This window comes from Platalea leucorodia, assembly GCF_965183815.1.
Source record: "Platalea leucorodia genome assembly, chromosome: 3".
Classification (NCBI taxonomy): domain Eukaryota; kingdom Metazoa; phylum Chordata; class Aves; order Pelecaniformes; family Threskiornithidae; genus Platalea; species Platalea leucorodia.
The window spans coordinates 63,217,911-63,230,106 of NC_138825.1; the positions used below are offsets into that span (position 1 = coordinate 63,217,911).

General features: G+C 43.5%; 1 protein-coding gene across 1 annotated transcript in view; it reads left to right on the plus strand.

Annotated features, from left to right (window-relative positions):
• The window catches only part of NHSL1 (NHS like 1), a gene marked incomplete at its 5' end in the record, with an annotated part of 182,291 nt that overhangs the window by 142,023 nt on the left and 28,072 nt on the right, over positions 1–12,196 (plus strand). The window contains 2 exons of the mRNA XM_082305815.1: positions 5,186–5,313; positions 9,515–9,586. Coding sequence (XP_082161941.1) covers positions 5,186–5,313; positions 9,515–9,586 — 200 coding nt within the window. The remainder of the gene's footprint in view (positions 1–5,185; positions 5,314–9,514; positions 9,587–12,196) is intronic.

Here is a 12,196-nt window from a genome sequence, read left to right on the forward strand (position 1 = left end):
GAGGACTGGTCCAGGCTGGTGGCAGAAAGCTGTGGCTCTGCGCTGCCGCTGGAGCCGCACCCTGGGGACACATCCCAGGCTCAGATGGGGACCAGCCCTGAAAATCAGCACCCGGAGCCTTTCTCTCTGCAGCCAGGTCAATACGGGGTGCCCTGACCCTGGCAGGGAAAATAAGTTTTGTGAAGAAGCCCATGAAAAATGACACCTAGTCTTGCACAATTCCTTTATGATTTAAAAAAAAAAAAAAAAAAAAAAAAAAGATGGCAAACTTCTGAAAACGACAGTGAATCCATCTCCCTCTGACCAGTGCTGCTGCTGGCAGGGCAATGCATTTTCCTTCATGTAAACTTTGAAGATGCTGCGACTGGTTTTAGTGGTAGGAAGCTTGGTAGGCACAAAATGTCGGTTGAAGTAGAGGGAAGGAGCCCGTGCATGCAGTCCCCTCCCAGCAAACCCAGCCTTGCTGTCATCACGGAGCAGTGCCGTGTGTAGGTCTGACTAAGCAGACAAGGTAAACGTTAATCCTGGTTTTCCACGGTAATACCATGTCAGACGAATTACTGAGGTATCAGTGTTGTGCCTTCTGTTCACTCTGGTGATTTGTGGCTCAAATTATCACGTAAGAGTATGGTTTCAAGTTGTTGGAAAAGCAGTAAATCGTCTCGGCGTGCAAGACTTGCTCCTGTGTGTCACCAGCTCAGGGTCAAATGCAATTACGTGTGAGTTCCTCCTATAAAATGAAGAGGAGATCTGGGCTGAGAGGCCTTGGAGGTATTTGCATACATTTGGCCTGACTGCCTGTTGCAGGGGCCATAAGGTTTTACATGGAGAGGTCGAGTTATTCACAGCAGCACTGAATTCGGTCCTTGTGACTCAAAGCTCTGGTGCAGAATCGCGCTCGGCTCGATTGAGCCCTCGCTCTCAGCGTGGTGCTGCTGGTACCCGCACAGTCCCCCGCTTATTTACTGTGAGGGAAGAGAGCAGAGAAGGGTGATGCGCTCACCTGCTGTCGGTGAGAAGCACATCCCCAGCACACTTCTGCCTGATGCCAGGATTTAGCAAACCCTGCAGTAATGAAAGGCCGAGCAGGCACACAAGTGATTGGGTATACGGCAGGGACTCAGACATAATGGTACTGGGCACTGACAGCTTTAATGCATTTTCTTCCATCGTGCATCTCCTGAACATCGTATCCACCCTGTTCTAATAACTGTGAAAATGATGGGGAGGGGGCCTTTAAAAGGGTTGTCGGCCATGTTTCCCACACACTTTCTTCATGCTTAACTAAAACCACCCTGTGAACAGCAAAACTCAACCTCAGGCAAAATTTCCTTCTCTAGGAAGGGTTTAACTTGTACCACATAAGTGGGGATAAATTTTATTATAATATAATCTGACTACAGTAATTTTTAAGCAACATTTATAATACAAAGGAGGTTTTGAAATTTAACGTATCGCTAGTATAGAAGGAGAATGACAAGAGCTAGCCTATGGTTGTACCTAGCCAGAAAAGCACTTGCAGGGCAGCAGCAGATGACGGGCAGCACCCCTGCACACTCAGCCGCAGAAGTAGTTGGGGGATGAAGGGGAGGTGGTTCCAGCCTTCGTGCCCTGGCATCGCCCGGTGCAGCCACCGATCGCAATTGCCAAGGCAGTAGCTCTTGCCGGGTCCTCCTGGGCAAATGGTCACTGTTTGCGTAAACAAAAACGGTTCATCTTGGGCGCAATAATATTATTGCAGAGTCCAGATCAGATACATGCAAGATTATGACTTTGAGCTTGCTCTGCGCAGCTCAGATTTGAACTGGCAGGTGCATCCTCAGGATGGGGTGTTTGTGTCCTGCCTGATGCAGTCTCCTGGGGTTTGCCCTGGCAGTTCTTAGGCAGAAATATGGAAAGGCTGTGCACGTTTTTGTGTATTGAATAACGTGGGTAATGGCAGCCGTGCTGCTGGGTCCAACCCAGAGTGTGTATGTCCCTGGCTCAGCTAGGACTAATGTATTGTCACATTCTTAAAACTGAAGATTATTAATAACTGGAACTGGCTGTATCCTTCTGTTACCTAGTAAGCTTTCAGTTACTGAAATAACTTGCACAACTGTAAGAACGTGTTCACTAACTCAGCGTATAGTGCTCCTCTCTGTTTAGGATTGTGGGAATAGGACAAGGTATTGCTCCTCGGGGAAAAAGGAAACATGTCTGGAGTCTTTCCTAGAGTAAGTATTTCTAGCTTCTTCCTGGGTATGTTTTACATAAATAGAAAAACCATGTATCTGAAAAATACAAACTTGATTGCTTACAGAAGACCCATGTGCACCTTTAATAATAGTGATGAAATGGCGGGGCGCCCCCAGCTTAGAACAGTTTTTAAACAGCAGTTGCTACCCTTGATCTGGCAGCAACAGTAGCTTCAGTTAGATCCAGTGATTGAGCTTGTGTTGCACTTGCGGGCTGTTGCAATGTGAAGTAAAAGATAACCTGCCTAAAACCTTGGCTGAGGTTTGTTGGCCTCAGGTGCCCTCCATGGTGTGTGTTTCTTGCTGTGCTGAGAAATGTGCTGTGGCAGTAAATAAATAGAATAGCTGTTCTTGGGGACAAATCGCCTTTTTGTTGGTGTGGTTCACCTGGCGGTTTGTAGAATTCTCTTGGCTTCTTCAGCAACGTTGCTGCAGTAGCTTCTGATGTTACATGGATCTTGTGTTGTGGACAAATGGAGGTTGTGAGCTTGGGGAGGAGTGGCTGGAGAGCTGCATGGAGGAAAAGGACCTGGGGATGTTGATCGACAGCCGGCTGAATATGAGCCAGCAGTGTGCCCAGGTGGCCAAGAAGGCCAATAGCATCCTGGCTTGCATCAGAAATAGTGTGGCCAGCAGGACCAGGGAAGTGATCGTCCCCTTGTACCCGGCACTGGTGAGGCCACACCTCAAATACTGTGTTCAGTTTTGGGCCCCTCACTACAAGAAGGACATCGAGGTGCTGGAGCGTGTCCAAAGAAGGGCAGTGAAGCTGGTGAAGGGTCTAGAGCACCAGTCTTATGAGTGTTGACTCCAGCGTTGACTTCCTTAAATTTTTGGAGCTCTTCTGGGCTTCATGAAATGCATCATCTTCATCTCCTTGGTTAGGAGAATAAATAAGGACAAGCAGTTAATATCGGAGGGTGCATCTGTCACCGTCCATAAGAGCCCGTTGTCCTTGGAGCATGCCATGATGCCTGATGTCAGAGAGTTGTAGAAGTGGCTAGCCAAGACCCTGGGCCTTATACCAAGAACAGGAGAAAAAGGAACTGCATTCTTATGTACCCCTTAGGGTACATAATTTCATGTTTGTTTGTGGTGATTGGTGGCTGATCTGAAAGTAAAACTTGCAGTGTCTAAGTTGACAACTTAGCCTGTTAACCCACGCTACAAGTTGATGCAAGTCTGTGGGCTGTCTCGTTCTGCCGCAGTGTGCTCATCCCTGTTGATTTGTGGCTCAAACTGACAAACAACCCATCAGGGTGCTCGCGTTTGTGACTGTTATGTGCTGGATCTGGCTGGATCCAGTGCAAGTTTTGGAAGGGTGGTGGAGAAATTTGTTTTACTGCAGTTGCTGGCAGTCATTTTTCACCCCCCTCCTGAAGTACAGCAGCTGTTTGCCAGATGCGTGCAGTGTTGGTATGCTCACATTTGCGAAACAGGTAAACAGGGTTACCAGTGCTCTGTTCCTGAGCTGTAGCATTGATCTGGATCTCAAAACCCACCAACACTGCCCTTGGTCCTTGAATTGAGACAGAAGTGACAGGTTCATGCCATACTGCCCTTTCTGACCCCATCCGGAAACATGTGGTAGGCCAGGACGTACATCTGGCTCTGATGGAGATGGCTAGTTGTCAAACTGTAAGCTTGCCTTCTCGATGTGCATGTGCAGATACAGGGGCGTCTACACTGATTGAATCCTCATAGAGCTGTGGTTGCTCTAGGTCAGTTAACCTATCAGCACGGAGTCCTCCAGACCTCAGTCTCAGAAGCATCTGAGTATAACAGAGGAAATGCTGGAGCTGCAAATCGTAACTCCACTTAATCATTTGCCAGGCAAAAGCCTCTCTAAAACCTTGCCCTCAATATATTGCATGTTTTCCATTTTAACGGGTATTAAAAAGGTCAATATAGGGAGATGGATGAGAGAATCACAGAAAGTCTTTCTCCAGCAAGTGATGCTAAAAAAAGCACTTTGTGTCATGATAATACGTGTATATTGTGCAGAAATTTCAGTTCCTGAGACAGAAATGTACCAAATACTTAATTTTCTTTTTGCTTTTCTCATCTTTCAACAGATTCAGATATCTGTCTCTGGAAATGTAAAGCTAACAATTTGACTGGGCTGATGAGTTTGGTTACCGCATCTTGAACGTTTAATTTTTCCTTATGCTCTGGCGTCTGTTATTCTCTAGCACAATCACACTGAATATCAATTAGGAGGCAGGAAGATGATTGTGGAAAACTTGGGTGAGAGGGATGAGATGCTGACTGCAGTTTTGGCCGTTTTGAGTGAGGATGCATGTTTGCTCTGAATTCTTTCTGAACTTTGAAAACTCTTCAGTAGTAAACTGTACATGCTCTGCAGCGACGTGAGATTTTGAGATCCCGGTGATTTGCATTCCTCTCTCCAAAATCACAATAAATGGTCTCTTCCATGGGCAGGAAGACAAGACAAGTGGTCAGTGCCAAAGTTATTTAGCAGATGGTGCTTGAGTAGTGAGCAACATCATCATTTCAAGTGTAAGGCACATAATGGATGTCTACCGGCCTGGCAAATTAGACCCCCGGTGTTACTCACATGCTTCCATCTCCCATCCTGCAAGATGCTGCCATCTGTCAAGACACCGAGCCAGGCCTCACCTAAATAAATAAATAAATAAATTTCCCCCTTCTTTCCAAAGCTCTTGCCATCTCTGGGTTAAATAAAAGCCATGTGTATGTACGCTATGTGTGGGCATATATATATATGTACTACATGTGAGGGAGGGGAAAATATAGATATAAATATAAGAAATGCACCTTTGGGTTCTGTTACTTGGCACAGACAATGCTAACGCATGGTAAACAGTTTCAGGAAAATAGTGTGTAGTTTTGTGAGTGCACTGTACACCAAGCATAAACAGTAATGGCTCTTGTCATGAATTAATCTCCTCTTTCTCTTTCGGCAGAGTGTGACAAGCTGCGGCGGGATGGCTACCGGAGCTCTCAGTATTACTCTCAGGGCCCCACCTTCTCCTCATCCTCCAGTGCAATCTGTGGAAGTTACCAGGATGATTATGAAGAAATTGAACAAAAGGTAATGGTGGGGGGGCAAAGTGCTTGAAAAAATACGTACCTAGTGCAGTTTAATTGCCTGCCATAATATTGTTCAAATAAGGTGGGATTTTTAGAAGATCATAAAGATGCTTATTCCTTTGAATTACAGTGATATTAGCTCATCTGACTTCCACAGTCTCTTAAAAATCCCAGTTCTACCCTTGCATGTATATAAAGTTCCCACTGGCAAAATAAAGGTGTGAAACCCAGGAGGAGTTTGGTAATGTTGTGGAGGGAAGACCCCAGCAAGGGTAGCTGTTTTGAATCTGTTAAATGTTTACATTCAGGTAGCAGGAAGAGCTGTTAACCAGCCGTCACTGTACTGGCATTGTAACAGCAACATGTGCACACTTTGAATTGCTAATACAGGTAGTTACGAAGTTTCATTAGGCAGAGGCTTTGTCCTAATGCATCGGCAACTGTTTGCATAAAGGCATCCAGAAGAATGAAAGATTGCCCACTAAGGTGGGTTTATCAGCTTTCTTTCAGTTTGCTTCATGGTTTTCTTGTTTGTATGCCCACATCTCAACTCCATGTATGCTTAGCTTAGAATCTAGAAATAAATTAAACAAACAAAGAGAGAAAGAGAAGGGACAGTTGAGCAAAAATCCTAAGAACGTTGTCATAGCATCATAAAATAGTTTGGGTTGGAAGGGACCTTTAAAGGTCATCTAGTCCAACCCTGCTGCAATGAGCAGGGACACCTACAACTAGATCAGGTTGCCCAGAGCCCCGTCCAACCTGACCTTGAATGTTTCCAGGGATGGGGCGTCTACCACCTCTCTGGGCAGCCTGTTCCAGTGTTTCACCACCCTACAGTGGGTGGCACTGTGGGAGGCACTTTGTTCCCCTAGTCCCCGTCTTGCAGTTCATCCACTCAAGAGGTGTGGGAGGAGAGGCTGCCAGCGAAGACTGAGGCAAAGAAGTTGTTGAGTACCTCAGCCTTCTCCTCCTCTGTTGTTATGAGTTTGCCAGTCTTGCTCATCGGGGGGGTACGCTTTCTTTGACCTTCCTTTTCTGGCTGACATACCTGTAGAAGCCCTTCTTATTATTCTTTGCATGCCTTGGCAAGTTAAGCTCCAGCTGTGCCTTGGCCTTCCTGACCCCATCCCTACACATCTGGGCAGTGTCCCTATGCTCTTCCCAGGATACCTGTCCCTGCTTGCACTGCCTGTGCATTGCCTTCTTGCCCTTTAGTTTGACCAGCAGGTCTTGGCTCATCCATGCTGGTCTCTTGCCTTCCTTTCCTGATTTCTTACACCTGGGTATCGAGAGCTCTTGCGCTCTATGGAAAGCCAGCTCTGTTCTGCTCCCTTGTCCCTGAGGGCAGTTTCCCAGGGGATCCTGTTGAATAATTCCCTGAAGTGCTGGAATTTTGCTTTCCTAAAGTTCAGGGTCCTGACTTTACTCTTTGCCTGACCCATATCCCTCAGGATTGTGAACTCCACCAGTGCATGATCACTGCAGCCCAGGCTGCCTCCAATCTTGACGTCACCAATTAGCTCACTTGCGTTGGTGACCAACAGGTCCAGTATCGCATCCCCTCTGGTAGGGCTGTCTATTACCTGGCTTAAGAAGTTATCCTCAGTGCATTCCAGGAGTCTCCTGGATTGCCTACAGCTCACTGTGCTACTTCTCCAGCAGATGTCAGGGTGGTTGAAGTCTCCCAGCAGGATGAGGGCCTATGTATATATCTATATAGACATATATAACAGTATGTCAAGGCATATTGTTATATATACATCAATTTATATATGCTTCAATTACAGAACTAGTAAGTTGCATTAGTGTTCAAAAGAAGAAAAGAAATTTTGCTCCCCTGTCATTACCTTACCCTGTTGTGCCTGTGGGCTCTGAAAGAGAAGCTAACTTTGGTGCTGGGGAAAAGGACGTTAATGCTGGAGTGGACAGCAAGATGGACTGAAGCCTGGCTGTCCAAACCTGAAATGCTGGAGCTCCTGGGATTTTCGGGATAGATAATTCTAGAATACTCTGCCACAAATTGTTGCTCAGAGCGTGGGAGGATGTCCTTGATGGTAACACAGTTTAATTTCTTTGAATCGTTAGTAAACCGTATATGCCTCTGTAGCATGGACCAAATAACTCTGTCTCTATACAAAGTGTGCAAATCCTGAGAACTCACTTTAAAGGGTAGAGTGTTTTCAGTTCTGTCCTCCATGGTTTTTAATCACATAATGAAAGGTGTCGTGGAATACGTACAGTCTCTCATCCAGGTGGTGATTGCATTATATCTGTGTATTGGCAGGGAATGTTAGAGCATCTTGTTTAGCTGTGTGTGGTATGTACTGGCAGTGAGCAGAGAGTGTAAAGCACATTCATACTGTGGAATGCGTTATAATGATAATTTGCAAAACCTTACTGAAATCAGTAGAATTACGATTTCCACTGGGGAAAGTAACACATTGTTTGTTGCTATTAAGGTACTTCATATATATGCATACATACATGTTACCAACTTGTCTTAGCCAATGCTGTGCAGTATATGACCATCTGCACATGTAAAACTAATGTAACGTTTAAAAAATACAAATACTCTTTTTTTTAACAATTCGAATGAGAGCGTTTAAGCATGGGTGAGGCCTCTTGGAGACTAAGAGCTGTCATCGTTATCTTGGTTAAGGTTTTTCTGGAGTGTTAACATAATGTGTTACTAACAATTTCTGTGTATTCTGAAAAAAAAGTTAATGCAACTAATTATGCTTCAAGGATAGGATAGCACTTCCATTTCAAATTGGAATAGTTTCCTTTAAATATTCTTAGCTGAAAGGATGATTCAGAGTTGTGGAGAAAGTTGCCAAATTGACAGTCTTGGATGTTACTGATTATCTCAGTACCTTAACCTTAACTCTGCCGCTCTTATTTGCAGCTCAGAAAGATGTTAATCCCTTGTAAAAGCTAGCATGATCCTCCCTTCATGTTGTAGAGTTGAGTGTTTAGTGGTGTCCTTTGACCAGTATCTTTTTTTAATTGACTTTTTTTTTTTGTAAAGGACTAAAATTTTAATCTTTTTTAAATGAACGCTTACCACAACAGATCTCTGAATTATAATCCAACTGGTAAAATGCCAAGTAATTCTAATACGTGTTATGCCTTGAGCAAGTCATATTTCAGCTGTCAGAAGAGTTCTTCAGTAACAGCGTGGAACTGGGGTCACCAAAATCCCGTTCCCGAAATGTGAACTCCTCACCACCAGATGAAAGCTTTGTAGCTTTGTTGTCTATTCAAAGCAAAAAAGCCAATGTTTAAATTCTGTACATGCAGTACTTCATAGTTGAAATTCGAGAACAGTAGAATAATGATGGATGGATGAATAGGTATTTACTGTTTGGAAATTTGCTTCTACGTTGACATAATTGCCAACTTGCAGAAAAACTATGTTTTGCTGCATGCTCATTTCACAAAGGAATCCATCTTTCCCTACTCTTTTTCATCTGCTTTTTTAAAAAATGTAGCTTGTCTGTATGCTGGAGACAATATGAAACCATGGGTAGGTGATGCGAGAGGAGACTTCGATCCACATTCTCAGGTTTTGTGGAGGTGAGTGTCTGTCACCAGCGGGTAATATTCATGCCACAAAGCACATGGTTCAGTGTAAGTCTCAGAAAATGTCTAAGATAAGCAGAACATTTGCTGTTCTGAAGGAAAACCACTAGGGAGAAGCAGGCAAGTTAGCCCAACTCAAAGGCAAGCAAACAAAATTAGAAAACACAGAAAGCTGAAGTTTCTGAGTGGTAGTTGGTATAAAATGAAGTTCTTGGAACTACCCTTTTACTCTTAACGTTGATTCTTGCAAGTTAAACTAATGGAGCACAGGCCAAGCTCCACTGCAGTACTCATCCTAATTGAGTTTGTTGGAGATTAAATTGGTTTATCTGGATTTTACATCTCAGTACTGTGACCAGTGTCTGTCTTTCTCATCTCTTACATACCACTGTTGGTGATGCAACTTGGGAGCTATTCCTGTCCTTCAGTATTGCTCTGTTTTCCCAGTGTCAAAGATATATTGAGATGTCGCTTTCAAACTCTGGTTCCCCTTATGTTCTGAAACGTATACATTGTGTATATTAAATGTATTTGTCTTTTGTGTGTTTTTTTCTCGTTCTTTTTTCTTTCCCTTTTTATCACTCATTCTCTTTGTTTCTTTTTGTCTTGCTCAACAGTCTAGTCTGTTAGACTGCATCTCTCGGTCTTGCATTAGCGCCTGCTGTAACTTGGTTCCCTGGAACAACAAGGTACCTTGCCCACGAGTGGCACCATCCAGCTGCCATATCTGCAGCTTGATGTTACGTGTAGCATTTAGCATATATGCAGTCTTATTCTGCTCTTAGCCTTCAGTCGTTACCTGCTTCTGGTTTCCGTTTAAAAAATAGTAACTGCTCAACAGAAGAATGCTATGCCAGGTTTGTTTCCTTTATTTTTCCTCATTACTCCTTTTTGTCTGCAGTCCAATATCCTCTATTTACTTGGTTCACTGAAATTTTTTAATTCCTTTTTGTCTATTAACATTTGCGTCCTTTGAAACCCCTCCTCCAATGAACACTGTATTTTATTTAATTGGCTGCTTCATTGGCTTTTAATTAGTCAAGGAAAAACTTTACTGATTTAATGTTTGGGTTTTTGTTGTTTTTTTTCTTTTTTTAAATGATGAATGTGAGCTAGTACTTGCTCCCAGGCATGCACTATATCATGTTTTTATTCCATCTATGAAAATGTTTGTGTGCCAAAAACTCATGGTATTTTTCCCCAGGTCCTGTCATTTAGTTTATGAACTTTGCCTTGATATAGTCTGTTAAGCTTCGGGTGCAAAAACATTTATTTTGCTTATTCATGAGGAAAAAAAGTAAGTTTTTCATAGAATCGTGGAATTGTTAAGGTTGGAAAAGACCCTTAAGATCATTGAGTCCAACCGTTAACCTGTCACTGCCAAGTCCACCACTAAACCGTGTCCTCGGCCAAACTGTCAGTTGTCCATTTAAGATTTGCAAGAGTCTGTTTAGTATCTTACGTGAAAGCAAACGCATTAGCTGTATTGGCTTGAAGGACCTGAGGCCTAATTCAAAACGTTGCTTGGTGTTAAGAGGGGCTAAAGCAGTTGGGCACTCCAGTTTGGAGGTGGGAATGCCTGAGAGCCCTGAGGCATGGGCTCTGGCACAACTGGAAGATACTTCTAGGTGGTGGTGCCCTCAGCTGGCCTCCCTGCCCCTCTGCTGCAATTGCATGGGGGTACTCTTGTAATCAGCACATGTGTTTTATACTGCTTCACATATTTTTGAAAGTACTGCTCGATTTACTGCGTTGAAACAGCAGTTCAAAGCATAAAATGCCAAAGCATAAGGAAGTGAGTATAGAAACTCTTGGAACAAACAAAGAGGGTAATTCTTCACTTACCACATACACTGTGCAATTGCTGCAAGACTTGTGGATGCTGAAAGTTTACATGGGTTCAGAAAGCAACTGGGTAAATTCTTGGGAGGGGAGGACTCCATCCAATTCTGAGAGAATATTCAGGGGAAGGTATCACTGTATGCATCCTCTGATTTAATTTCACCTGTATATCACTGATTGGCTGTTATCATAAGGCAGATAGTAGGTAGACTTTTAGAGCTCGGAACTGATGCAGTACAGCTCTTATGTTTTTAATCCCATGGCAACAGAGTAGAGGAAGAAGAAAGGAACGTTTCTGCAGTGCTGGTTAAGGTGATAACTTGCTTGATGGTCAGTAATTTCTGCCAACAAAAGAAAAAATTGCTTCCTTACTGAGACAGTGAAGGCTATGAAGTGAAGGATTTAGTACAATAGCAAAGTAGGCTAGTGCAACTGAAGATCTGTGTGTAGAAGTAATAAAGGGGAATTTTCTATGAAAATCTAGGGGACTAGACTGGGGACCTTGGTCTGGAGGACACCAAATAGAGCAAGACATGACTAATTCAACCTGAGTGTAATTTCACGTGGATTTATAATGTGGCAGTGTTCCATAACACAGTATGAAACCCCACGGGTTGAAGCAGGCACATAAAGTGACATTCTTGATTGACCAAGAAAGAGGAGTTTAAAGGATTGGGGGTTGTTGGTTTTTTTTTTTTCCCCCCTGTTAGTGTCTGTCTTGATCCCTTTGCATTGGGTAAAAGGGCATGTGAAGCCATCAAACCTAGTAAAGGCTGGAGAAGAAATTGGATGTTGGCAGATAGTAACAGCTGAATTGGTATGGCTCCTGTCCGCAGTGCTGATATTTCCACCCCCACCCCCAATTCTGTTTTTCTGAGAAATTAGAATTTAGAAATTATTGCAGTAGGCAGTGAGGTAAAAGACATGACAAGAAGTTTGAAGTTCCTTTGCTGAAAGGTAAAATTTGTATGGATTGAATTTCCCTCCTGGAGGTCCCATATTGTTTCAAACAGTGTAGTATGAACTCCCGGAATATAAAAAAATTAAGAATAAACAGCGTATTTAGGCAGAGCGTGCTGCAAGATAGACAGCATATACTCACTTGTCATCTGAGACCTCTCAAATAGCGTGAATGTGCTGAGATAGTGAAACCCTTTTGTTGTATCTCAGCGACTAAGATAGGCTGGGGGACAATATGTCAACAAGGCAACGGCAAGTCTCTGGCTTACTGAGTCATATAGCTTGTCTATAGTGTATTTATAGGCCATTTCTTTCCTGGATTCTCATTTCAACTCTCATTTGAAAGTTCATGCTTTTCCCCCTCTAGTGCATGTTCATGGAAACACTGCAAGATCCAAGGCTGTTATTTTCACATCCCACCTTTCCCTCTTCCCTGGTCCATTAAAAAGGACAAATTCCAACAAATTTTCCTGAGGAGAAGAGTCTAATATCCTGTT